Source organism: Colius striatus, chromosome 1, assembly GCF_028858725.1.
Source record: "Colius striatus isolate bColStr4 chromosome 1, bColStr4.1.hap1, whole genome shotgun sequence".
NCBI classification, from domain to species: domain Eukaryota; kingdom Metazoa; phylum Chordata; class Aves; order Coliiformes; family Coliidae; genus Colius; species Colius striatus.
This window is the reverse complement of record NC_084759.1, coordinates 77,891,820-77,919,507: the sequence shown is the minus strand read 5'-3', so window position 1 is coordinate 77,919,507 and position 27,688 is coordinate 77,891,820. Positions and strand designations below refer to the sequence as shown.

General features: G+C 41.6%; 3 protein-coding genes across 7 annotated transcripts in view; 1 reads left to right on the top strand and 2 right to left on the bottom strand.

The window, feature by feature from the left end:
* Positions 1 to 8,858, top strand: part of AP1S2 (adaptor related protein complex 1 subunit sigma 2) — a 38,180-nt gene extending 29,322 nt beyond the window's left edge. For all 4 annotated transcript variants that reach the window (XR_009819016.1, XR_009819013.1, XR_009819014.1 and 1 more), the window contains one exon: positions 160 to 8,858. Coding sequence is in view for 1 of the 4 variants with exons in the window: in XM_061999065.1 (XP_061855049.1) it covers positions 160 to 207 (48 nt within the window). In the remaining 3 variants the exon portion in view is untranslated. The remainder of the gene's footprint in view (positions 1 to 159) is intronic.
* On the bottom strand, positions 4,888 to 7,164 carry LOC133625704 (endogenous retrovirus group K member 5 Gag polyprotein-like). The gene has a single exon (XM_061999010.1). It carries the CDS (start codon positions 6,911 to 6,913, stop codon positions 4,979 to 4,981), a length of 1,935 nt encoding a protein of 644 aa, XP_061854994.1. The 5' UTR covers positions 6,914 to 7,164; the 3' UTR covers positions 4,888 to 4,978.
* On the bottom strand, positions 7,296 to 27,688 carry ZRSR2 (zinc finger CCCH-type, RNA binding motif and serine/arginine rich 2). Of its 2 annotated transcripts, XM_061999022.1 has the most exons (11): positions 27,613 to 27,688; positions 25,706 to 25,785; positions 25,456 to 25,555; positions 25,052 to 25,160; positions 24,469 to 24,555; positions 22,204 to 22,242; positions 20,291 to 20,406; positions 17,149 to 17,362; positions 14,866 to 14,921; positions 14,585 to 14,694; positions 7,296 to 13,981 (listed from the first exon to the last, which is right to left on the bottom strand). In XM_061999022.1, exons 1-11 carry the CDS (start codon positions 27,657 to 27,659, stop codon positions 13,470 to 13,472), a joined length of 1,470 nt encoding a protein of 489 aa, XP_061855006.1. In that variant the 5' UTR covers positions 27,660 to 27,688; the 3' UTR covers positions 7,296 to 13,469. The 2 variants fall into 2 exon arrangements, with proteins under 2 accessions (XP_061855006.1, XP_061855011.1); XM_061999027.1 differs by lacking the exon at positions 22,204 to 22,242.

The following is a 27,688-nucleotide window of genomic DNA, read 5'->3' as shown; positions in this document are numbered from 1 at the left end:
TGCAGCTAATACCATGTTTGCAAACTGCAGTACTTCCACATTTTCATGTCTCTCAGCTTTCCTTTTTTTAATTAAGCATCTTTCATACTAACTCGTGTGGTGCTGTTCAATAGAAACACGGCGTCCATTTACCACTGTCTCAAATTTTTCCCTCCGTAGGAAGCGGAGACCCCACGTAGTGTACTTGAAGAAATTGGATTGACATAAATCTTCACTTCAGCTGACGACCTCTCAGTGTTTCATACTGTAAATGTTCACTGCCTTCATTGTAATGTTTAGCTAATGGTGTAAGATGCTGTTTGTCAGTATTACTGTTTTGCTAAGCTGCTTCATTCAGGCCTACGAGAAATGACTCCTTTGAAAAGGGAACAAGTAACTAAAGTCCCAAAATCATAAATGAAAGGGAATTGGATTTAAATTGACTCAGTGTCTCCCTTCACTGCATTTATAGGAGAATTGCATTTGACTTCAATAAGTGTTTTTTATAAGCAAACTTGTCTTCAGGAAATAAATGTGTCATTATAACATAGCATATCTAAATGAATCTACAGAACCACTCCAAATGTGAAATGATATGGTGTAGAAATTGTGTTTATGCAACCAAAGACTTCTGTTCATCAGCTTTTTTGTCACCACTTGTGATAATTCTGCTTATTTCAGTTGATGCATAAAGGTTGGAAATATCTGTTTACTACTGAATTTGTCATAATACCAAAGAATCCTGCCAGGATCTGCATATCAAACTGTTAAAAACTGTTAAGGTGATACTGCTTTTTGCAAGAAAACCACAAACCGGTCGACTTGCTCGAAACAAAGATGTATTTAAGTGTAGCTACCTTGAGCAAAACTCCGCAAGTTACTATACTCAAAAGGGAATGCATGTAGCAAATAAACAATTTTGAAATAAGGAAACTGTTTTTGTGTCAGAGACCAGCTCTTTCCAGGACGATGAAGGACAGGCGGACCACTGCTCTTTGAGCAAGTGACAGTTTATTGCTTCTTCTTATGCTCTTTTTATAGTCAGTACATATCGCAAAGGTCATCAGTATAGGTTAACAAACAATATGAGTACGTATATTTTCTATATGCTACAAATCAATCAAATGTTATCTACAAAATTTATGGTACTGTTTACTACATTTTTGTGATATATGTTCCGTGGCTACAAGACATCTGGTGTCGTTATCATTGTTGTGTATACAGGATGTTTTTGCTTAAGTTAGGGGCTTTGTTTAAGGAGCCAACCCTTTCAGGCAGGCTTCCTTAGAAAAGATTAACCCTTACCAGGCAAATCCTTTCGAGGGCCATTCTACCCTTTCAGGCAGATTGGTCTCATCATTTCACCCTTTTTTCTTTTTATTCAGTATGTATTGTAGCGGGAACGTGTTGTGTAGCCATTAATTGTAATTTTTTAGTTTTTATTCTCGTTTGTTTTATCATATCATACATTAAACGAAATATGCAAGGTAATACTACAACTAGGACAATTATGCATAAAGTTGCTCCTATAAGGCAATAGATTCCTTTATAAAATGAGGATAAGGATGGAAAAGAAGCTTTTAAAACACTAACAAAATCATGAGCACGTTGGGCGAGAGGCAACTGCAATTTTTCTGTATTTTGTAGAGAGAGAATTTCTCCATGCAATTGTTTTAAGTTAATTGAAGAGTTGGCATTATTCCATATTATGCTAAGCCAATAAGCAAAGATCTGTAATGATGACCAATAGTTAAAATCATGTTGTTGTGGTCGAAGTTGTTGTGGTATCAGCATCAGGCGTTGAAACCTCTTTCGGAGCTTGCCTATTTTCGTTTTTGGCATGTCGAACACAGCGTTCTGGAATCCACCGAGGTACAGGCTCATCTGTTGGGAAAATACAAACATACCCTCTACCCCATAATAGAACCGGGTCAGGGCCTCTCGTGGATCCATCAATAGGATCTTTCCATAATACTGCAGGTTTCTGCTGAGCTGGGGATTGCCAATGACGATCAGCAGCCGAAAGGCCAGCTGCATCGAGAGTAAAAAAGTTTAAAACAAAAAGAGCATGATTTAACAAAGACAAAGGAGTGTCCTTAATCCCCCATGTCCCCGTTTTTAATTTCTTTAATTGTGTCTTCAGAGTAAGGTTAAAGCGTTCAATCATGCCTTGACCCTGTGGATTATAAGGAATCCCTGTTTTATGTGTTATAGAAAAATGAGCACAAAATTTTGAAAATTTAGCACTAGTATATGCGGGGCCATTATCTGTCTTGATAGTCTTTGGTATACCTAAGACTGAAAAACAGTGTAACAAATGTGAAATTACTTGTGCGGTTGATTCTCCAGACAAAGGAGTGGCTACTGCAAAATGAGAAAAGGTATCAAGGGTTACATGGATATAAGAGAGGCGGCCAAAAGAAGGATAATGAGTAACATCCATCTGCCAGAGATCATTAGGTAAAAGACCTCGAGGATTAACTCCATAATGAGGAATTGGTAAAAAAGAAACACACGAAGAACATGTTCGAACAATTTCTCTAGCTTGTTCTCGAGAGATATGGCACATACGTTGTAGAGTAGCTGCAGGTAAGTGATGCAGAGAGTGCAAACGCTGGGCTTCTGCAACAGTAGCAACAGTAAAACGAGTTAACAAATCAGCCTGATTGTTGCCGTGACTCAAAGGTCCAGGTAATTTAGAGTGACTACGAATGTGTCCTACAAAAAGAGGTGCATCTCTTATTATTAAGAGAGATTGAATCAGACCAAAATATCGTTGTATAAAAGAAACTTTAGAAGCTATGACAGGAACTGTTTCTAAAAATTGTAATGAAGTGACAATGTAACGACTGTCAGAATAGATATTCAAAGGCTCAGAAAATTTCAACAGTGCTTGATAAATTGCATATAATTCAGTCATTTGTGCAGAAACATTCTCTAATTTCCAAACAAATTGGTCTGTAGGAGTATACAAAACTGCTTGTCCATTAGATGATCCATCTGTAAAAACAGTCAATGCTCCTGTTATAGGGGCTCCTTTAACGACCCTAGGAAAAGCTAAAGAATGATAGGTAGCAAAACTAAGAATTTTATCAGAAGGGAACTTTTGTGTTATTTCTCCAGGAAAAGCAGCTAAGGCTACAGCAAAATCGTCTACAGTGGCCATCAGCCAAGTAATTTGAGCAGGTGTGTATGGAATTCCAATTACTGCCGGTTCTTTCCCAAGATGAGTAATACATAACTTTCGTCCTTGTTTAATTCGTTCTGCTATCTTTTGAGGATATGAAACAAGAACTCCTTTTGCAGAGTGAGATCCATGTATCCAACACAGAACACCGTCTTGATACAAGACTCCTGTAGGAGTCATTACTGTAGGCAAGATATATAAAAAGAAAGACTTTGTTATGTCTGCATATTGTAATTGAGCATTTTCTATGGCTTTTTCAACCAATCGAAGAGCTTGTTTTCCTTCTTCTGTTAACTTGCGAGGAGAAGTAGGATCAGGGTTTCCCTCAAGTATTTTAAAAAGAGGATGCAAATCGGCTGTCGTTAACTTAAGAAAAGATCTGAGCCAATTAATGTCTCCCAAAAGTTTTTGAAAATCATTCAAGGTTTTTAAAGAATTTGTTCGTATGGCAATTTTTTGTGGCATAAAAGATTTAGGATATAGTTGAAACCCCAAATATTGAAAAGGATATGATTTTTGTACCTTTTCTTGTGCTATTTTCAAACCATGTTTAGTTAACATCTGTTCAATATGAGCATAAGCATGTTGCAACTTATCGATAGATGAGGCTGCTAAAAGGATATCATCCATATAATGGATACAAAGAACATCAGGAAATTGTTGTCTAGTCGCTTTTATACTTTCATGAACAAATTTTTGCCAAAGAGTAGGACTATTAGCCATTCCTTGAGGCAATACTTTCCATTGGTAGCGTTCCATAGGTTCACTAAAATTTATGGATGGAATGCTAAAAGCAAATCGACATTTGTCATCTGGATGTAAGTGGATAGTGTAAAAACAATCTTTTAAGTCAATAATTATTTTTTCAAAATTTTGAGGAATGGCAATAGGACTGGGTAGACCAGGTTGTAACGCTCCCATGGTACACATTGTTTTATTGACTTCTCTCAAGTCTTGGAGAAGTCGCCATTTCCCCGATTTCTTTTTTATAACAAAAATAGGTGAGTTCCATGGTGATGTGGAAGGTTCTATATGACCTAATTGTAATTGTTCCACTACTAATTGACGAGCAGCTTGCAATTTTTCTTTAGTTAGAGGCCATTGATCAACCCAAACAGGTTGATCTGATTTCCAACAGATTTTATCTGCATACATAGTTACTGATAAATTTATCAGATTAACTGCTAGGCGTATAAAGGTATGCACCCATTTGTGTCAAGATATCTCGGCCCCAGAGGTTAAGAGGCAAGCTTTCTAGTACATATGGTTGAATGGAACCAGAGTGTCCCTCTTTGTCTGTCCAACTTAACAACTTACAGCTTTGAAGAGGCAAATTTGCAACTCCAATTCCTTTTAGATCAGCTGAAGCATGCTGTAAAGGCCATTCTTTTGGCCATTGTTTTAAAGTCATTACCGATACATCTGCTCCGGTGTCCAAGAGTCCTGTAAAATTTTTACCATCAATTGTTAACTGAAGTTCAGGTCTCTGATGATTGATGGGCTGTAAAAGATAAACGTCAGTAGATCCAAAACCGCCTGTTCCCCGAATGGGGGAATCAGCTTTTCCTATAGATGAAACATAAGGAATTAAAAGCAACTGTGCAATCTTTGTTCCTGCAGGTAGATTAAAGACAGAAGTTTCAGATTGTAACATAACTTTTAACTCTCCTTCATAATCACAATCAATTAGTCCTGGTATAACTCGCAATCCTTTCATGCTCAGACTACTTCGTCCCAATACCAAACCGCATGTTCCCGCAGGTAATGGGCCATATATCCCTGTTGGGATAGCTTGTGCCCCCATTTCAGGTGTTAATACGAAGTGGGAGGAGGAACACAGGTCCAGTCCGGCACTATGACTGGTGGCTCGGTGGAGTTGTGAAATGGATTGTTTAGCTGGTGCTCTGAGGTTTGCACCTGCACAGGATACATCCCCTGTTTGTTTGGGTGGGCCCGGGGCAAGCCCATTGAGAAGTTTCCCGACTGTAAGGAATTGCCGTTCTTATCATATTTAGATCGGCATTCATTAGCCCAATGATTATCCTTTTTGCATTTTGGGCATAAACCTGGATTTTTTCCATTATTACTTGGAATCTTTTTATTAGGACATTGACGTACTTGATGCCCCATTTGTCCGCAATGAAAACAGCTACCAGGAGGGCCTGCAACCCTTCTGTTTTGCTTAAATTGCATTGCAGCTAAAACTTGCTCAACAGGTTTGCCCTGTTGTGCTGCGGCAGTGACTATGCCTTGAATATATCCAGAGCTAACATCAGAACATAATCTGATATAGTCATTTAATGTTGATTTATTTTTCCAAGGTCTTAATATGGATTGACAGATATTATTAGCATTTTCAAAAGCTAATTCCTTAACTAAAATCATAGCTGAATCGGTGTCTTGTATGAGCCTAGATGAAGTTTGTAACAAACGAGATACAAAATCATGATAAGGTTCATCTGGTCCCTGTCGGACTTTAGTTAATTCTTCCCTAGACGTTCCATGTCTAGGTAGCCCTTTCCAGGCTTTCAAACCAATTTCTCGAATGGCATCATATGTCGCAGCAGGGTAAGTTAATTGTTGTGCCAGATCAACATGCGGTCCTGTGCCAGCTAACATTTCATGAGTAATTCCTTGTTGGCGAAAGTGTGGTTTTTGAGAATAATCATAACAGGAATCCATAAAATCTGTAAGCCATAACAAATATTCTCCTCCCGTTAAGGTAGCTTTAGCTAAGCCTTTCCAGTCCCATGGGGGAAGAACTTCAGCTGCAATGGTCTCTAGAATAGCAATAGTATATGGTGCAGTTGCACCATATTGAGCAGCAGCTGTTTTCAATTCTTTAAGATTCTTAAATGTAATGGATGTATATGTAGCAATTCTAACATTGGCTTGAGTAGGGTGAGGAGCATATGTTATAGGATAAGCATGCAATATTTTTGAAAACCCACTCACATCTTCACCTTGTTGTTTAGCTTGTAGCAATGATAACTGTAAGGGTGAGTGAGGTGATATTTGATGGTATATGTCAGGAGGGGGCGGACGTCTACCAGCTTCTATTGCTGGTAAAACAACAGGTTCCTTTTTTAAAAGTGTTTGCTGTTTCTTCAATTTAAAAGGCGTATTAACAAACACTTGATCATCTTCATTATGATACTGAGCAGCTTCTTTTTCTAATTCAGCTTCCTCATCGGAGGATAATTCTTCAGATAATTCTATAGGTCTCAAGGCGCTCTTGCTTTGTTTTAACGGTCGGCATTTTTTACCTCCCGTATTTGAGTACATAAGAAAGGGATTTTTAAATTTAGATTCCTGAATATCTTTTTGTTCATTATTGATTATTGATGGATATTCAGGTGGAGCAGAGGGTTGTGAATCGGGATTAGTAAGAGCAGAAGGTTTTAAACCTGAATCCGCTGAACGAGATCGAGGACGTGTTTGTCGTTGCCATTTATCATATTCAGTATCACCTTGTAAACATTCTTTAATTAAAGTCCATAAAGGAAAAGCATCTATAGGGATCTTATCAGGGCCATTAGCAGCATAATAGCTTTTAATGTTTTCACCAACCTTATTCCAGGTTTCCAAGTTAATAGTGCCTTTATTCGGAAACCAAGGACACACAGTGTCTATAAATTCTAAAAATCCACCCACTTGCTTGGTGGTTATAGATATATTTCGACTTTTTAACAATGTCTTGACCATAGCTACAAACAGCTGTCTTTCCGTACTATGTACATGTCCCATATTTTAAATTGTAAATGCTGAATATGAGGGAGCCCTACCGTTGAGTCACGAGGTTCAGTTTGGACCCCCTTGCTTTCTAAGACACCTTATAGAAAGGGCTTAGGTGCGGCTGGATCCAGACTTAGTCTCAGACTTGGTCAACGGAAAATCTAAGACAAAAAAGGGATTTTTGTTTTTATTTTACTGAGATAAATTTCTACTTTCTTATATTTTACACCTTCCTAGTAGTTCTGCCCCCCTTTATTTCCCCTTTTCCTTACCGCGGTTCTGTTGATTCGGAGGCAGCTCACCCTGGTCAAAGGCAACCGAGTTTCCCGGGTTTCGGCACCATTTGTCAGAGACCAGCTCTTTCCAGGACGATGAAGGACAGGCGGACCACTGCTCTTTGAGCAAGTGACAGTTTATTGCTTCTTCTTATGCTCTTTTTATAGTCAGTACATATCGCAAAGGTCATCAGTATAGGTTAACAAACAATATGAGTACGTATATTTTCTATATGCTACAAATCAATCAAATGTTATCTACAAAATTTATGGTACTGTTTACTACATTTTTGTGATATATGTTCCGTGGCTACAAGACATCTGGTGTCGTTATCATTGTTGTGTATACAGGATGTTTTTGCTTAAGTTAGGGGCTTTGTTTAAGGAGCCAACCCTTTCAGGCAGGCTTCCTTAGAAAAGATTAACCCTTACCAGGCAAATCCTTTCGAGGGCCATTCTACCCTTTCAGGCAGATTGGTCTCATCATTTTTGGATCTGCTATTGGCTTGCTCTGAACATCAACACAAGGAAGAAGATAGGCTATCTAGACAGTAGAGGGAGTTGCATTATGAAAATTGGATAGTTTTGGAGATGGGAAAGAAGAAGCTTTACAAAAGGGACTTATTTTCTTTCTTACTCTACAAATTAATTTGTATTTATTGGTGTTTTATAGTTTATCTTAATGGGTGTATAGGTAGCTTTAAACAAATCCCTCCCAAGAAATGTCAATGTCTTTTTCACTGCTCTACTTGACTTGCACCTTGAACATGTGACGCATCCCTTAAAAAACTCCTGTGTGCTGTGCAGTTGAGCCAACCACTTTGCAGTGAGAGCTTTCAAGTATTAGGTTTCTGTAGTAGATTCACTGCAAATCACATAAAGTGATACCAAGTCATATTTTGACACTTTAAACAGGCTTTGAGCAATTAAAGCTGTTTCACTTGAGGAAGTTCAATTCACATATACTTTTGAGTTTGAAGGAGTTAGTGCCACAGTTTGGAGTAGCCAGGTTCTCCTGTGCATCTGTATGGCCCAGAGAGGGCAGGGCTGTCCCCTCCCAGCCCTTTCACCCTTGTAGCTTTACTCTAGGAGTCTTTGTTTTGGTTTGTGCACTTGAGTAGAAATGCCACATTTCCCCTGAGCTGAGCTGGAAGTAGCGGTGCGGGGCTAATAGAAGCATGGCCACAGCCAGCCCCAGAGCCTTGGTGTAGCCTGGCTTACATTTAACTCCCAGGAAAGGCTCCGTGTTGCCCCTCAGAAGTGCCCTGCTGCAGCCCCCAGAGGAGGGGAGGTCTGCACACTTCAGCATGGCAGCAGAGGGGAGCCTCTGAACTTAGAGTGTCAGAATTTGTCCACTTAGGCCCTTTCTGGGATTTAAATATCCATCATGGCTGCAGACCACTTTTATCCCAGGGCAGGCAAAAGCAGCAGTTTGCATTTCTCCAGGGCATAGCAAGCAGGGCTTAGAAGAGGATAAAGTAGCAGCAGTTGCAAGAGTGAAGTGGTGAAATTTAAGTCAAACCCCGAATCAGTTTCCTTTGTATTAAACATGTTTTTAAAGTTTACACTGTCACTTGTATCTGCTTGGCTGGATTAAGCTTTGTCGTGTTTGTGACAAATAAACCGTTTGACTTCTGTCTGTCACGTTGGTTTAGTTGTAATAAATGTCCATTTTTACACCATTGCTGTGTGTTTATGTGTAATTAGTTGTGGTGTTTGCAGAGGAAAGAGGAGGCTACTCAGTGCTAGCTTAAAAAAAGGGAAATTTTATTACAGTGCTTAACCTGTTCTTGAGCACTTTATTAAAAAAATGTGTGAGTATACTGTGTCCAAGATTAGTTATTTACATCCGTTTGAATTGTACAGAAAGCAATAAATTAGCAAGTTTTTGGAAGGCTAACCACATTAAACATGAAATTTATTCGAGTGGGTGTTAAATTGATGTAGTGCCTCTTCATTTGAAAATTAAAACGAGCCACGTGTTGATTGAGAGAGGGTTCTGGATAATACAGACTGAATATTCAGTTCCTTCCATGGAATTACGAGTCAAGCGATGCAGTGTTCACAATCCTACTGTCAACAAGAAATGTCTCAGATTAATCTGTTCTCCAGCTTCCTGAAAGAACCGAACTGGTGGATGTTATCAAGAACATAGGGAAAACTTAAGCCTTTCAGGGCATTTCTTAAATCTAAGAGGAAATAAAATTTGATTTCTTAAATTTCCTGTCCTACGGGGAAGGGCTGGGGAGGAAGCTGAAGAACCAGTTAGAATCTGTGGATTGTTTAGGGAAGTGATTGTTGGCCTGAACGTCTTCATCACTGAATCTCAGCCCCTTTCACTTGAATAAACCTTCAGAAATATCTGCTGTTCCTTCTGGGTTAAGGCCATAGTGACGGTCACCCTGTGGCTGCCTTTGTTCAGTTGCCACGGGTTATTCTTTGTAATCTAGTTTCCTGAAGTGTAACTTGTCAGCATATTTGTATTTTGGTTAAACAGGAGACAGATCCAGCATCCAGCACATCCATCGGTGCTGAAGAGAGGATGTGTGTAATCACAGGGGTTTCTTTTAATTACAACAAACTTTGAGCAAAATCAGCTGCACTCTTTAGATGACGTAAGAAAGTAAATTAAGCTTTTAAGTTAGTAACTAGCGTAGAGTGTCATGTTTGGTAAGAAGTGCTGATCCAGGACAGGAAGCAATAGCATCTTTAAGCATCGCTTGCATTTCTTTTGGAAAAAAACCCCACGTTATTTAGCACACAGGAATGTCACTAGTAAACCTCAGGGCAATTTCTGATGCACCAACTGTGGCAATGCAAAACAATCTGGGAAGGATATGACATCACCCAAGGACAAGAAAGAGGAGGAGTTCCTGAGGGTGCATTTCAGACCATCTGCCCTACAAGCAAGGGAAGGGCCGGAGAAGGGAGGGTGTCTCAGGTGTGCCTGTTCCCCTGCCATAGCAAACGGAAGCCTTGTGTTCAGCCCCTGGATGCCCCTGCAACGGTGGAAAGGGCACTTGTATGGAAGCAGCTGCTGGCCCCAACTGGAGGCCACGGCTGCTGGGAGGGGGGCAAGGCTGCTTCCCCCATGCCTGAATCCACGGCCTGTGCCCACAGGGGTTCCCGCCACGCTGTCATGGCTCCCCCGCTGCCACCAGGAAAACGCGATGCAGTTGCCTGGCTCTGCTGCATTCCTCCTCCAAGGAAGGGCCTAACTGACTTCTGACATCTCTGTGTAAATGCCTCCCTTCATCATCACTCTAAAGCACTTTGCGGAATCTGCAACCCAAACCAAGAACTTTGCAAGCCCCTGCTTTAAGCACATCATTCAGAAAAACAAAGCTGGGCCAGTATTCATTCCCTGGTAAGGTCCTTTCATGTGGAATATGCCGAGTAACACACTGGGAGAACAAGGTACTCATGGCAAATTTAAATCCTTTGTTCTTCTGGGGCTTCTCCCCTTTGGAAAAAGAAGAATTAAGCTTAACATTTAAAAACTTCTAGTCTCTTTGTCTCTTCAGAATAAATAGCTCACTCGGCTAATAAGGAAACACAAAACCATGCATATAACACTACTTAAGATTATGAAGTAGGGAAACAATACTGAAATATATGAACTCAGAAGTCAGAAAACTGGTTGGCTTCCAGGTTTCATGCTAACAAATGCAAAGTCAATGATGTCAGAACTACAGCACTCAATTTCCATGTAATAAACACACTGCATCTGGAAGTGAATGGTAATTACAGCTACCAGTCCTATGCGGCACAGATACAGGCAGGAAGTTTGGGTCCAGGTCTCCAGAGAAAAGAAGCTGAAGCTTCAGCCATTATAATAGCAGAAATAAAGTATCTTTAAATTTTTACATGCAGCTCTGAGCAAGTCTTTTTTTTTTTTTCTTTCAATTATATGAACATTTTCTTAAACAAAAGTACAGCAGCTGAGCTTCTCAGATCCCATTACAAAACTGTGGGGACAAGGAGCCTAATTACCTGTGGAATTCTCACATGGGTCTTAGTTGGCACTTGGTTCCTAATCCTACAGAGGCTGCTTTGCTTATTTCGCCCAACTACTCACAGCTTCCCCCCCTTCTCATTCCACCGCTTCTGTTTGAGCTGGGTAATTCTGCTTGAGCTCAGATAATGCTGGGCGATCACCTGCCGTGTGACACAGGATGTGCAACCACCTACAGACGGCCTTAATCAGCCTTTCAGCTCAGGGCCTTACCCAGCAGGCTGGCTCAGCAGCGACAGTAGCAGCTCCACGGAGAGGACAACGTTCCTGGCCTGCCAGGGGTACCTCTCTGCAAGCAGGAAATGCCAGGCTCGTTCTGCACAAGTGAGCATCTAGAAAAACTAGAACCCCAACTAGACAAGTGAGCATCTATGGAAAAAACAGAAACCCTGGGGAAAAATCTGTCTGTAAGGTCTAGTCAGAAAAAGATACATTATGAGAAACTGACGGTGACAAATTTCTCCAGTACAATTTAAAGCTTGGTGCTGTCTATCCTTTGAAATATGCCTTTCAAACAAAGTTATTATTTCAAAACTTATGCTATTAAATGACAATTCCTACATTTGTTAATAACTAAAACATTTAACCAAATTAACTAAGCTACAATTCTGCCTACAGTTATGACACTATATAGTGAAAGTTGGGTTTGAACTGAACAACAATATATAGCACTTTTGTTGTATTACTCCATATTGGACAACAGTTACACATGAAGGAAGGAAAATGTATGAGCGGCATGCTAGGTGCAGTATGCATTTAGAAAAGCAAAAATATATATATATTATATCCAGAAGCAATGTTCATTCACTCTCAGCTATCCCGGGGGAAAAGCCTTCTCACTCTGAGGAATGCTTTCATAAAGTCTGGATATCCAGAGTTTCTACAGGATTTTATGTTACCCTGTTGGAGTCGTAACGAGTATCTCTTTGGGAGCCCTTCATCTCTACTTTAAGCTTCTAACTTAGGTGGCCTAGGACTGTACTCTAAAAGCAGAAGCCCAAGTTCTCTGGAGAAGCTAAAGAGAGCAAGGTATCTGCAGACCGTTCAGGGCATCTGTACCTTCAGTCCCACAAACTGCTCTCTAAGGACACCCAGGTGCCTCGGTGAAGGACCTGAAGTTAAGCAGTGTGAAGTACTGTTCCTCTAACAACACGAATCTTTCAGTTAAAAGTGAAGTATTTCAAAGGATTGACCTAAGTGCAGCTACTTTGCTAATAAAGCTGTCATTTCAAAAAGGATTTGTCCTGATGACTTCATTTTTATGTACCCTACTCCACCTGGACTGCAGGGGAGCTGGGTGGTAGGGTGCCTTCAACCGTTTGTAGAATAAGCCTAAGAGAACTTTCAGTCAAGTGCTCCTCTCCTAAAAACCTTTGGTATAAAACCTTTGGTTTCTTTAGCCACTCTGCAACCACCTTGAGCCTTCGTGACTGAAGACATGGGCATGTCTGGTTACCAGCTTTTCCACCACTCTATCACAGGAGCTGTTTTCAACTACAAATGGTATGCAACCAAGAGGTATGCAAAGTATTTCCTGTCCTCACTCCAGGATTAAGAGTGCATAGTCTCCAACTGTACTTGGGGATTAAGGTACTGAATAAATTGATTGTTTTTCTGCGTTCCTCCTACTTGGTTTTGGTCTACTGCAATCCCTATAGGCAATTAGCTCTGCAGCTCAGTCAGAGGAGAGAGAAAAATCCAACACACACGACCACAAAGCTCCTGCTGGGCGAGTATTGTACAACCAAACAACGATGCCTTTTAGATCCCTTTCATCCAAATCCTAACACTATTATATTTACTTTGTCTAGAGAGAGATTTCCTGTAAACAGACGGAAAAACATCAATGGCAGTCTCCTACACAGATGCCAATTTGCAGTATGATGCTGTGTGTGAGTTTACAGCACACCGGCTGTTCTGTACTAGCTCCTTACAGGGACAGTAAACACTTAACACATACACACACACACATAACACAGAAATAAGCATGTACCAAATAAGTTTTACTTCTCTTTCTATTTGTACTCATTGTGCCCCCAGACGTGGCAGCAGTTCAGAGGGACGGAGGAGCTAAGAGTACTTGACGTTCACACCTTATATAGGACTGAAACTTCCAATTTTCTGAAGCTTAGCACACAATAAACTAGGTTCCTTTATTAGGAAGAAACATTTTAATGTGCAAGAACACTTTTATTTGAAACTCAAATATGTCTGGTGCCCTATTGGAAAGATTTGTCAGCTCTACATTTTCTCAAATCGCAATTTCTAAAAGGAATTCTCACTTTGTTTTGGGAGTTTCACTATTTTTTCCTCTGCTGCTCGATCTCTTTTTACCCCGGCTCCTGGATCGCGATGAACTCCGACTTCTGCTCCTGCTGCGTGTTCGGCTGTGGCTCCGGCTGCGGCTCCTGCTGCGGCTGCGGCTCCGGCTGCGGCTCCGGCCCCTCCTCTTTCTCCCCCTGCTGCGGGACCGCCTCCTCTCTCGACTTCTCGACCTCCCAGAGCGGCGCCTTCTCTTGTTTTTGCGGCGATTCTTTTTCCGCTCCGATTCGCCGTTTCTGCGGTAAGAATGATCTGGGCTTGGGCTGCTCCTCCTCCTCGACCGGCTGTAATAGTCATCACGATGGCTCGTTCTGTTTCTCCTCTCAGAGTTTTTAGACAGCTGACTAGTCCGTTCAGGAGAAATACGTATGTCTCTGTTGGCCTCCCAAAACTCATTGTTTGGATTTTTGAATACATGAAGAAAGTTGCAGTGTTTCCCTCTTGGACACTTCTGCCTTTCAAATAAGCCTGCAACAGATTAGGGTTTGCTTTTTTTTAATGAACCAGACCTGTTAAATCTCTTTCTTCATTATGCACCTACCGGCAAAGAAACTTCACAGACTCAGTTTTGCTTCTTCAAACAGAAGCCCACGCATCTGCCCGCCTGTCAGTTTAATTCACACAAGACTCCTTTTCAATAGGTACTTTTCTTGGACTTAACTTTTTTTGCTTAAAACAATATTCATAGATATTTTTACTACTTTATGAGTACAGGTTAAGCAAAATGTGACAGGTACTGAACTGCTGGTAGTTCACAAGCTGCTGTTGCTTTTTAAAAAGGTAGATTAGTACTTCCTGTGGTTTCAATTTAAGGTTGTTATTTCCAAAGCTAGGATCCAAACTTTCTTTTCCAGTCCAAGGTAAATCCATTTGAAGGACTGAAGACACTTAGGTGACATGGTATGAATACTCCTTTTCTTTCCTAGAGCTACACAAGCTAGTTAAGCATATTTGTCTTGCAATCAGAAAGGAACATTAGGCAGATCTGACAGGCTAATTCCCTCTTTTTCAGTTCAGTAGGTACTCTTTAAGAAACAGGCATTCCCTTTTGCAAGTGTTTATGTGACTCACCACAGATAGCAGTTTTCCACCGTGTTACAGGACAAAATTCACAATGAAGCTGTCGGCCTGCGTACCATCGTCCACTGAACAGAGCAAGAGCTGCCTGACAGTCCTTCTCCCTTTAAAAAGTAAAAAACGACCCAGGGCGTTAGCATCATAACAATCCTTTAAGCTGTTAACTTTAGACTCCAAGTATAGCATGAAAATGAATCCCTTGGCTGATACAGATAGTGTTCCTTCCTGGACTTTGGGGTTTGATTGTAAAACTTAGTAAGGTGGTGAGTACTTACGTCTGATACTGGACATAGACGTTCCCTCGCAGGTGAGGCTCATAGTTGCAACTGACCTAAGGGGATGGAAACACCAAGTTACCACAGTGGAAGGTTTATGCTACCCAGCAGCTCCCACGTGCTGAGATCGCAGCTATTCCCTTTGATGGCAGATCATCAATATGAACTTATTATTCAGATTTTCTTCTGAACAGGTAGCTTTAGCCAGGAAAAAAGAGAAAAAAAGTGAAAAAGTGCCTTTCTGGCTTATGTTTGACTGTTTCCAGCATTGTGTTTTGATCTGCTTCGTTTAGTCCATGTGACAGCTTGTACTCAATTGTCTCGCACTTGTCTGGGCCAACCCTACCGTGCAACAGCCAAATCCTGCTCTGAGAACAATTAATAGTATCCTCATGTGGAAATGTGGGATTCATTATGGTGAGAGAATCCTTAGAGCGATTTACCTTCATGCATCCCCGTGAGATAAGTTACAAAAGCTGAAGTTGCTAGATTTCACCCTACAGTTCTCGAACACCTTTCTTAATAATGACTGAGCTTTCAAAGCCTATCAAAACCTCTCAAAAAAAATACACAATTCAACTTTGTCTTGCTAGTTACAAAAGACTCTGAGACAGGCAGGCCCAAGCAGGCTGGAACTCCAGGGCAGAACTGTGAGCCCAGCCTCTTTTGCTCCCAGGCCTCTTCCGATTTGGCACCAAATGAAGTGAGTGGCTCCTTTCATCGCTGAACCCTGACTGACCCTCCTGCTGGATTAGCTCAGGGCTTCAGACCTAACAACGACTAGTTGTGTAACTAATCACAAAATAAGCAGTCCAGCTATTTGAGGTAAACAACATCAACACAAGAACAAGAGAGACTTTGCCATGGACATTTTTGGGTGGGGAAAGAAGGGTGTTTTGTCAGGATCTGCTAGATTCTGGAATGGCTTCCCAGAAACAGCAGCAAGAATAGAACCTTGGGCTACGCTGGTGTGCATGATCTGATTCTGAACAGTAGCAGAGGCTCAGCTCAATCACAGCGAAGATCCCTGCAGCCAACGTGTAATTTCTCTAACATAATGGAAATGCCTATGAGAATCACACTACCGTTGCTCAATGGCTTGGGAATTTAAGAAACACCACACTGAAAGTTCTTTCCTCGTTATTATTCACAAGGATCCAAGTGTGTGCAACTCATCACAGTTGCACATAACAACAGTATAAAGGTGAGGAGGACCTGAGATGGATGGTCATACTGCCACTTCAACCCATGCTCCACTGGGGACCTACGGCCTGTCTCCCAGGGTGGAGCACAGCTTGCTAATATCCCATGAGGCAAATACAGAGGGAATGCTCCTCCAAACAAGTGAAGGTTTCTTACCTAGAAAGCTCGTTATACAACTATTGAAAATTCACTCTTTTTTCTTTCCTCTTGCTCGAAATGCTAATACAATCTCAGTTCTGAGGCAGCTGTCAGTAGATAGAAGCAAGAGGCGCTTGCAAGCCTCCTGGTGACTGCAGGAAAACACTAAGGAATGGCAAGCACAAAGGGATGCTGCAATGAATTCTGCTTCAAGGAGATTTCACCATCTAGGCTGCATATTTTGGGGCAACATGGGACTGCTAACATGCACCATTTGCCTCTGAGGTCTCCATTTACAGGTCCCTCTTTTCCCTTCCTCATAATAAATCATAATACAAGTGGGAAAAATTCAGCACAGAACATTCAGCAAACCAAATACACAAACTAAGGATGGATGACAAATCTCATCACCATTTACGTAATTTACCTCTTTGCAGTTCCTCCTGCTGAAATATCTGCTACCTTTTCAGTTTATTGTAATTTAATTATATTTTACTCAGCCAATCCTAAAATGGCATTGCTTGGATGTATACTCCAAACACATTTTATACCCCCACTATTTCATTCCTTAGGCACAAATAAAGTATTTATATTGTCTAACAGTCTGGGGCTCATCACGGGCTAAGGAAAGAAGGGACTGTGAGGTAAGTGGACTGCTGAGGAGTATGAACAACTTGCCATATAAAAGCACAAGCTTTTATAACATTTCAGGGGAACGGTAGAAAAGCATTACCCAGAGGAAGACAATGCTCTGTAACAGCAGTGACAAGTTTTACAGGTGACAGGAGAGATGTACAGTTCTCTGTAATGACCCTCTATAGCTCTCTAACATATGCGGGACTTAGCTAGGGCGTGCCGGACAGAGTTCCCATTAAGGCTCGTAAAACACAACTCAGGTGGTGCATGTTACTTATTAGAAAGCTGTTACACACAAATGCATACCTTGAATTGAACGACTTTCCCCACATTCTGAAACTCAGGGAGCACGTCCTCGTAGAACTCCAGGAACTGCTGGTATGTCTCCTCGTCGCTGTACTCGAGACTGGCGTCTGTGTCGTAGTCATCCCTCCGGCACTGCTCCATCCCAAAAGTAATGAACATCCCTCGGACGAGGAGTGTCTTACTAGATGTTGGGTAGTTATGCTTGCGAGAACACCTGGACAGTGGGAGCGAAGAAAGGAAAGTAAGTGTGGAGATGAGCCTTTTCGGCAGAAGGTGCACTTGTTGAAACTTGAGACACTTGCCGTTTTGAGTAGCAGATATTACGAAAGAAAGTCCTTTAATGGAAGATGAACATATTTCAATTATTGAGACAAATCTTTTGGATGTGAGTTGGCGTTTAATCTTAATGCTTTCTGCCATGCATTAATACATTCTTGCTTTAAAAAGCATGTCTGCAAAAGCTATGGATATACCACTAATGTAAAAAGAGCTACAGTGCTTTTTTTCTAGACTACTAGGGTTTAAAATCCGTTCCCTGTTCCTGAAGGTCCTTACAGAAAAACAACTTAGCAATCTTTTGGGATATTTTAAAGCAAGTCCCTGCTCATCTTTTTGCAAATTGAACAACTTGCACTGGAGTTGTTCTCATCATACAGTGGGTGGGGACAGGGAGTGAGGGAAGGAGAGCATGTTTAGACCTGAAATTGCATGAGTACATGATCTGTATTTTTTCCACTTCTAAAAAAATGATTCTTCTAAGTCAGTCTTATCTTAATCTGCATCTTCTTGGCAGACAGATAAGTATTAGATCTCTCTCACTATCCATCATATTCAAGCTACCTTCCTCATATGCTGAAACCTAGTTCTCCCCTACAAACCTTTAGATTCAGTAAGAACATAGGCTTTGGCCTCTGTATTTACTGCACCGTGCTTTATGACAATCTCCATTTCAAACACTTCCCTGAGCAACTGGGTCATGCACTCCCCAATACACTTTTCATGACACGATCAGAAGAAAATTCAGACTAGTCTACTCTCTTTATCTAGCACTAGCAAAGCACAGACAAATTGGAGGGAGGTCAGGTCTCAAAATGGGCAATTACAACCTTGACTTCGGACAGGAACCTGCTTTCTGCATCCAGTCAAGTCAGAAATTGACTCACTTTCTGGTTGACACCTTAGACTTCAAAAAAATATACAACAAAAACCAAAACTCCAAACCAAAAAACTAAAACTGGAGACAATGAATTTGATTTTTTAAAAAGTTTTAGAAGCTGCCCCCTTTCACTATTCTATTTGAATGACAGAACTCAACACGTTAAACCCAACCAATATTGTTTGTACACAAAATATACCACATGACAAAATAAAAGGAACTCCAAAGAAAATGAATGACCCAAAATCCAGTACTACTACAAACAATTAGGGTTTGCATTACTGAGGAAATTAATAACGGTGAACTCAGTTTTAGCTTTTTCAAGACATAGTGAGCTTTGAGAAGATTATGTTATTATAGTCTATAATATGTAATTAATGAAAATTATTCTACTGATAACATGGGCTCTCAACCATTGCACTCCATTTCAGCTTCCAACCCACTCTTCCACTCTTTATGCTAGCTGTACCTTTGCCCTTCAACTTATTGTCAATACCAGACGTTAAAATTACTGAAATATGATGGAAATAAGTATGTGAGGAGGAGGAGGGAAGATCAAGGAGGGGTAGTTGAGATCAACAACTATAGGTGAGAAGGAAGGGGGTGGGGCCAGAATATGAGGTTTCTTGGTATTTATTTACCAAGGCTATTCATAGTTTGAAGCCCAACCAATTTTTAAGCAATTCCTAATTAAGCCGAGGAGGTTACCTCCATTAAATGCCACCAAGACAAAGATATGGCAACAATTACAAAGAACTGAACATTTGAAAAGCAAAAATGCTGTCTGTGGTGGAATAGTTTGCTACAGTTTTATGTAGGAATCTAACACACATTTCAGCACAGAAAAGAGATGTGGACGTGAAGCTTCCACAGAGTTGGATTATCATATAATTACCTGCAACGTGCATCACACTACATCCAATTACTTCTAGGATAAAGAAAATCACTAAAGCTGGCCCACTCGTTTCAGTGATACAACTTAGCATAAACTAGTATGGCTATTTTATTAAATATTCATGTAATAAGTGTCAGTCTTTCCCTGCTGATCTATTGTTCCTCCTTAACACACCAAAATATTCAGGGATTTTCTAACCACATGTTGCATTTCAGTCCTCATCTTTAAAAGACACCGATGAACCTGTACTCTGTGAACCCATTTATACTTTTGGCTTGCTCTGTGTCCTCTGGCAACAAGTTTCACCATTTCTTTCACAGGAAAAAGTACTTTTCTTTTAAGCTGATAAACACTCAAGGACACCTAATTAAACTGTTTAATGATAAAAGCAAATATTCCTTCCTATCCTACTCATGAGTTCAACGTTCATCTATCACAGCACTCTTCCATCATCTCTTTGAAAGCAGAGTCTAGTTAACCACTCCTCCTACAGAAGCTGTTCCTCAGATCTCTGATTGTCTTCTTGTCCTTCTCTGTTCTTGCATTTTATTATGCTGCCCTTCTGAGACAAGCCCTCACTGTAACAGCATCCAAGAACCAAGAATGGATGTAAGACACATTTAAACAGTATCCAAACAGAAAAATTCTGGAAGCTATGCAACAGTTTTCCCAACTCTGCAGATGGACCTTAAAATGCATTAGTTCATTTGAGCTTTGATTTGATTTCAGATGATGTGGCAAATTAGATCAGACAAAAAAACCAGCACCTGACAAATCAGGCCTCTACTAATAACAGAAATCAAATGTATTCTGCCTGAATGTATCTGTGCATGTGTGAGAGTTAAGGAACAGTCAGTTTGACCAATGTAACCAGAATACACTATCAATAATACGCCATAACAATAAAGAGTCCAGTTTCAGCCAGGCAACACTTTTTCTCTCAATGCTTAGTTCCATCATGAAAAACAGAACCACATTCAAACACATGCAAGTAATTTATATTGCAGCTTTCTTCAGATATGAACTAATGAAGCTGCCTCCCTTTTATGTCTCCAAAACACTTGTATGCTGGTAAATAATCAACTGATTACCTGTCTCCAAATCGGCATGAACCTGTTTTGATGTAGAATGGGCAATTTGCTCTGTCCTTCTCTGTTCCTATATTCTCTGGGGGCTCTGGGTTATGCCATGTCACACCATTCTCCAGCTGTGGAAAAAAACATTAAAATACACACCAGTTAGAATAGAATAAAAACATGTAATGTCAAAATGAAGCTGCTAATTAAATCCACATGCAATTACAAGCACCGTGTTGCTGCAAGGCAAGCTGAATCTATTTTTAGCATTGTTTTACAAAGCCACTCAGGTCTCTGGTGATGGAAACCTCTTTTCTTGATAATTGTTCAGTTTTAACAACTCTACATTCGTTATTTCTTTTGAAAAACAACAACAAACAAAAACACTAAAGTAGATGTTTTCTTTTGCTAAAGGAAAAGCTCCTTAAGATTTTACAACCAAAAGAGCTGCAATATATTCATTCCTCAAACAGCAACTTTGTTATCCAAGAGAAATACAAATACTGGGACAGGTTCTTCCCCTTCAGCTCAACCCACTACCTACTTCACTCCAGGACCCCTCACCTGACAGACAGAAAGCTGGGACTGTTTACTTATTTGTCTCTCCAACAGCTTAAAGCTTGGTGAGGTTGTCCTTATCGCTTTTCATACAGCTAGAAAAGGCTAAATTAAAAGTAACCTGCCAAAGGCCAGAATGAAGAAAAAAAACTCCATAAACTCATAGTTAGCACGGAATTGAAAGCCTCCAAACTGATCATCTCAGGCTATTACAAGACTGCTGCAATTCAAAATGGGATTATCAAGTTGCAAGCCTTGACTGAGTGCAAACAAAATAGGCATTTTAAATGGGAATTTTCATTTTGTTAACCACGAGATCTGTCAAGCTGACTAGCCTGAGCTCTTGGTGTAAATCAACTGAAAACTGTTTATTTACGAGCAGCGTGACCCTGCTGGCAGTTCTGTCCGTGACTCTCAGCCATAATTTTCCTTTAACAGAAGAGCACTGTCATTTCAACCTTAAGTAACTGAACCTTGAACCAATACTATAATGAAGTCTCTAACGTAACACATTTCAGCGTGTTTCTTTGCTGAAGTGGCTGCTAATACATCTTGAGCTCTGGGCAGGCAGTGGTTCAGAACATTTTTCTACCCATAGTAACTATGAAATAAGAGTTAGAATCCCTACCTAAAGAACTGCTTAAACGTAATTTGGAACTGCCTCATACGTAGCCTTGGCAAACCAGATACCATGGGTGTACCAGGGTGAAACTTAACTTTCACATTCTTGCAGTGGTTTAAGCAGAGCAAGAATCTTCACAAGTTTAGCCGTATGACGCATAAAAAGCCGAACCCTTCTTTAAGGCAACAGGAAAGATCAAATTCATCTTCTCCAAGATTCAAATCAAAACTGCAGTGTTCTTTACTACACTGCCAGCTTGAACTCTTCCAGGCACCCAAGGAGTCAGCTTCTCCCTCCCTCACCTTTTTTTTCTTTTTCCTTAAGGATCTGTGCCCTCTTCTACCACTGAATCCTTTTATTTAATGGCTGCCATCTGCTTAAAAAGGCAAGTTTGTGTTACCACCCAGAAGGACTGACAGATTTATTTAGAATTCTAATTCACAAACAAACCATCATGTGTAATGGGTTTTTTTTTAATAGCACACAGCAGTATTTCCAGATTCTTTTTGACTCAAATCTCCTGAACAGGAATGAGCATGCACAACTGCACTGCCACCAATCAGCCAGAAATATGCTTAATTATGTTCCAACCAGTAAATAACTGTTTACAGCTCATGCAAGTCACCACATATTAACTTTATTCAGGCCATTACGTTCTTGAGAGCAGATGGACAAGATGCTTGAAGGCAAACACTGAATGGCAATTCCATTACTTTTCAGTTCTTTTCCGAAAAGTCTCTGAGCGTACCTGGCTTTCAGCTTGATCCAGCATCCTCTGCACAGCTGCCTATAAATGGTGCAAACACAGGACTAGTGAAAACCCTGAGGACAGGCAAAACATCTGGTTTCTTTAGTTAAGAACCTAATTTACAATACTCAATGATTATGCACAGTAAAATCATATGTAAATCACAGTAAAATCCCATCATCAAATGATGGGATTTGCTTTAAAAATGGAAGTTTTTCTTTTGCTGTGTAGCAAAAGATACCTGTACTATTAAAGCCATTAAAGGATACATCGACAAGACCCTCATGTAGATTATTTTCTCATCTAAATCCTAGACAACTTGAAAAGGTCAATTCTCTTCTTTTTTAATACTATCATTCAACCACTGAATACTTAAATATATCCCCTGCTCTAGTACTCAGTTTGGTTACAGTTAAGTCTGTAATCATTCAGTGGCACTAAACTTTTAAGCTTGGAACATTCTGTGTAGCATACAGAAAAACATGATGCTTAGCAAGTCTCTGTTAAACTAAAACACGTAACTGTTGAGAAACTTTAATATTGTAAGTTCACTGTATCTAGTTTTCCAAATACATGAAAACAATGAGGATATTCTTCCCCTTCCCTCTTCTAAGTGGGCTGAGCAAGGCTCTAATGAAGTTGCTCTCCAAAGCTGGCTGTAAATTAGTCCTAACAAATTATTCTAGGAAGTTCCAAGAAAAGAGACATTTAAACATTGCCAATAAAAGAAAATATGGTGGCATTGTTCTGGGGAATTAATTAACATTTTTAAAACCAGCAAATAAAAATTAAAAATACATCCAAAAATACAGTCCAAGAGAAGGACCCAGACAGTACTTCATACTAATCAAGTATGTCAGATACTATTCGCCCTATTAAAGAAAACAAAACAACAGATATCCAAAAAAACCCAAAACCAAACCCCCTATTTTCTCACCCTAGGGAGGAGAATTTGTTTGGTTTTTTAAATACTAAGTCAGAATTTGAATAAACTGTTGTTTCAAGAGATGGGCCAAATCAAGAACAACTTTCCGCCACCAACACGGATGGTTCCACCCCCAGCTGGCCACTTGGTTTCCCTCTGGCTGCCTGTCAGTGCCCTCTATTAGCCAATGTCACACACTAAACCAGTAAAATAGTAACCCAGAAAAAAGGCAAATCAAACCAACAATCAAACAAAAAAAGGAAGTGGCTCCAATACAGTTCAGGGCACCAAATTAGCCTACTGAAGGCTTGGGCAAACCCAGACACAAAGAGAGGGAGGGAATGAATTCCCACTGTTAACACGGCTCAACTCCCTTGGAACTATATCTCAACCTTAAATAAAGAATGCGACCATCACTTTCTCTCCCTACTCTGCAAAGAGGGAAATGGAGACTTCACACAAGAGGAACTAAGGCAGGAAATACAACAACTGCTGTTCTTTTTCGTTCCTAGTGCTAGTGTTACATAGCAGTGACACAACCAATTATTCACTGCAGGAGACAATACTGTTTGCTCATGTCTCTTCTCCTGCTGTGGCCACCAGGCACAGTAGCAAGATGCCTCCCAGTGAAAAGACTGGAATAATTTGTGATAGTGGGGAAGCTAAAACGACCGGATCCTAGAAAGCTGCAATCACCCTTTACTGGCGACAGCCCAGTCCTCATGCTGAATTTCTGTACAGGACATATTCAGGTCATTCAGCTTCTAAAACTTAAGAAGAATGTGTTATTAACAGAAATGTTATCAATGACTAGCATCTTCAGTATCATTTTTGTCTCTACCAAAGGAGCTCTGAAAAAAAGATACGTCCTGTTGGATGAGTCAGGTAAAGAAGAGCTGTAATGTATCTTTTGATTAAGAACTGTGTTAAGGAACAGCAGCAATGTAATTCCACATTCCGTATCATCACTGGGTGTTATTTTCAACACTGACTGTGTTCAGCTGGGACATCAGTAAGGATTATGGTTACCACAGGGTGCAGCAACTGCCCAGGTGTGTCCCTGCGCTCAAAGAGTGCCTTTGTGTTTGGTTGAGGTAAGACATTCCGGACTGCCAACAACCCCATGTGCTCAAACTCATCACCCATCTTGGTACAGACTCGCTGGATTCTCTTTAACAGTGCACAGCAGTGGCAGCAACTGAGCAGAATCGAGAAGTAACAGCTAACACGTTTACACTTCTGCTATTTAGAATAAAATCCCTCTTCAACATAACAGACTAGTGCGACTGATAACATAAGAGGATATGTAACACGTGTATCCTCCCACCGCCAGGAATCACCTCTCTCTCTCTCTTCTCCTGTTGTTTCTGCTGCGCCACTTCTCTCTCTTTTCTTTGCTGCTCTTCCCACTCTTCTTTGATCTTCCTCTTTTTGACAAAGAAGAAAAAAAAAATTATTTAAGGAAACAAATGCTTTAGAATAAGTTTTTATAAGCAAAGGGGCAGCCTGTTCCAGGGAGGGTGTGGAGTCTCCTTCTCTAGAGGCTTTCAAAACCTGCCTGGACGCGTTCCCGTGTGACCTGATCGAGGTGATCAGGGGGTTGGACTGGATGATGTCTTGAAGTCCCTTCTAACCCCTACCATTCTGTGATAATCAGTCAAACTCAAATGGATCATGTTGTATTCCAACTCCTTGACCATAAAGTTCTTATCCAGTTATAAACAACTACATCTCTGGACAAAAGCATTTCAAAAATCTTTTCTTTCCCTGTTTAATTTTGCTCTTCTAGAATGGAAGAAAGAAGACCTCACGCTTTCAAACATACTGACATCAAGAAAACCATTCACTACAGAACAGTAAAAGATACTCCCCTAAGTCTACCTTACTGCCAGACATAACTGTGACATTCAGCCTATACATCACCTCTTCTTCTTCTTGACGTTTTCTTGCAGCCTCTTCTTTTTCTTTCTTAAGCTTGAACTCTTCTTGGGCCTTTTCTTCTCTCAGCAACCACTGCTCATGCAGTTTTTGTCTACCAAGGAAACCAGATACTACGTAAGACAAAATTCAGTGACTACCCAGAACTGATGCAATCATCATGCATACAATTCAAACGTCTTAGTTCAGCAGTAACTACAGCTTATCTAACCTTCTCGGAAAGAGAAAATTCCACAGGAATCATTCAGGCTTTAGAGAAAACCTGTGTAGCCTGAAATACACGGAAAGGATTCTATTTTACAGACTATATCAAAACTTTTCAAAGTATCAAGATGGAATTGACTACAAAAGGCATCTTCTGCAGATATGCTACTTTCTGAATTTTTCACCTTTCTGCCTCAAGTTTTTTTTCCTCTTCTTCTTCTTCCTCCTCATCTTCCAGTTCCTCCTCTTCCTCCTCAGACACAGATTCATCTTTTTCTGTAGCTTCTGAGAAACAAAAATCCCAACAATGTGCATAAAAAAAAAGGATGTCAATAGTCAGCAAAGATACACATGTAAGTTATATCCTTTTGAAAAATGAAAGGAGAAAAGAATCACTGTTGCTTTCACTGACAACTCGAAACACTTCATAGTTACCCGAATCTCTTAGCTTGGCAAGTGCCTGCCGCTTTTTTTTCCTCTTCTCTTTCTTCAGAATAGCTCTGTATTTCTGATGGCTGAAGAAGAGAGAATGGTGTTTACGTTAAAAGAGCCAAATAAAGGTCTTTTTTACTGCCACACGTGCACTTGGTTTAGGCCAAGTACAAACAGTTTAGCAGTACAAACCCCCCTCAGACTGCAAAGCTAACAGCAGCTCGTATGCAACAGTAACTCTCCAGTGATATCCAACATGATGGTGACATCTGTAGCTAACACTGTCAAGAGCTGTGGGAGGACAACGGCAGCAAGCACATTTGGACACCACATACAGGGTCTCATCCTTCTTGAGCTCTGCAGTACTTGATGTTACCACCAACTCCACGAAATCTCCCTCAGTTCCTACAACTTGATCGCTAGGTAAGTTTAGGGAGAAAAATGTGGGGATGTGCTGCCTTCTAATTTTGGCATATCTTTCAGCACAATCTAGTCTTCCTCTCTTTTACAGGGTATGAAATTTTTAGTCGCTTCTATTCTCCCTTAATATTTTCTACAGGTAGCAGTCTTAGTGTACAGATAACAAAAGCACACTTAGCAATCAGCACTGACAGTGCTCAGGCTTACTCTTTGGCCACTGAAGCTTGGCCAGATTCACCGTTGCATGTTTGTCACCTCCCCTACACTGCCCAGAAGCAGCACCATGCTTTGACTATGGTTAAAAACCCTCAAAGCATCTGAAAGCCTTTGTATACCAATGCCTTTTCTGTCCTTTCTCATTCTAGCTTTCCTCTTTCCAGACAGTTCAAAATGGAAAAAACAGAAAGGAGGGATACCCTTGAACTCTTATCATCCTGCCATGCCAAATACTGACAGAAGACCAAAGTCTTCCTGTTTTGCAGTACATAATTTTAAAAGAGGTGTAACTCTCTGTTTTAAATAGGTGTAGCTCAGGTAGCCAAAACCTCACCTGCACCTTTGGCACTTCTGTTCAGAGTTATTCTTGACCTCCCCACCTGCACACCTGAGCAGGCCATCAGTATCTTTGTGGTGGTTCTCCTGGCAGCAGAGCACTTGCACACCAAGACTAATGCCTGACTGCACTCATTGCCCACAGCTGAGCCTTCCACCTTTGACCAAGCTCAGTGACTCCTCCCAGAGTGTCAACTGCCTGAAACTAATCTCATTCACTCAGCAGGTGCCTAGGGCTGCTGACAAGTGAGGATGCCCCTTCCCGATTTGAAGGTTTTTCCGGTGTTCTTGAAGCTCAAGAGAGAGAACAACTCCTCTGGCTCCAGAGTCCCAGCGGCACATGAACAGGTGGGCAACAGCTGAACCGCGAGGGGCTGGGGCTCGCCTTCTTCTCCAGCCCCACGGCACCAGCGGGCAAAGGCCGCTCCGCGGAGCGGAGCTGCTTGAGGAGACATGGAGGCCCGCGTCGGGGCCGCCGCCAGCGGCAGAGAGGGCCGGACGGGGCACGGCCGAGGCACGGCCGAGGCGCGCCCCCGCCACTACAGCCCCACCGGCCTCAGGCCGCTCCCCGCGGGCGCCAGGTACCGGCCCGCGACCGCCCGAGGGCCGCCGCGCCCCCTGCCCGCTTCCGGCCCCGCCCCCGCCACATCCCACCGCCCCGCCAGCCGCCCCCCGTCCCCGGGTCGCGCTCCTCGCCGCTCCTCCCGGCTCCCGCCGCGGCCCCGCGCGCGGAGGCGCCCGGTCGGCCATGGCCACGGCCGCACGGAGCTGCGCCACTGCCGAGGCCGGCCGCGAGGCGGCCTCTGCCGGAGCCCCCCGTACGGCCGGGCAGCGCCCGCCGGGGTTGGGCCTCGACCCTCCTCGGGGATGCCCGGGGCTTTCCCCTTCCCCCCGGGGGCGGCGGGGCGGCTCGGCACCAGCACTGGCCACGGGCTCACCTCAGCTTCCCCAGAGGGGACTCGGGCAGCAACATGGGCGCCGCCATCTTGCGTTACCAAGGGGATGTCACGTGAC

Excerpts from the sequence above, each read along its gene's own strand:
- LOC133625704 (XM_061999010.1), bottom strand. The coding sequence starts at position 6,913 with ATGGGACATGTACATAGTACGGAAAGACAGCTGTTTGTAGCTATGGTC.
- ZRSR2 (XM_061999022.1), bottom strand. The coding sequence starts at position 27,659 with ATGGCGGCGCCCATGTTGCTGCCCGAGTCCCCTCTGGGGAAGCTGAG. Across the intron at positions 24,556-25,051 it reads AACGTCAAGAAGAAGAAGAG|AGGAAGATCAAAGAAGAGTG; the intron begins GTGATGTATAGG and ends TTTGTCAAAAAG. Across the intron at positions 13,982-14,584 it reads GTGGAAAACTGCTATCTGTG|GCTTATTTGAAAGGCAGAAG; the intron begins GTGAGTCACATA and ends AATCTGTTGCAG.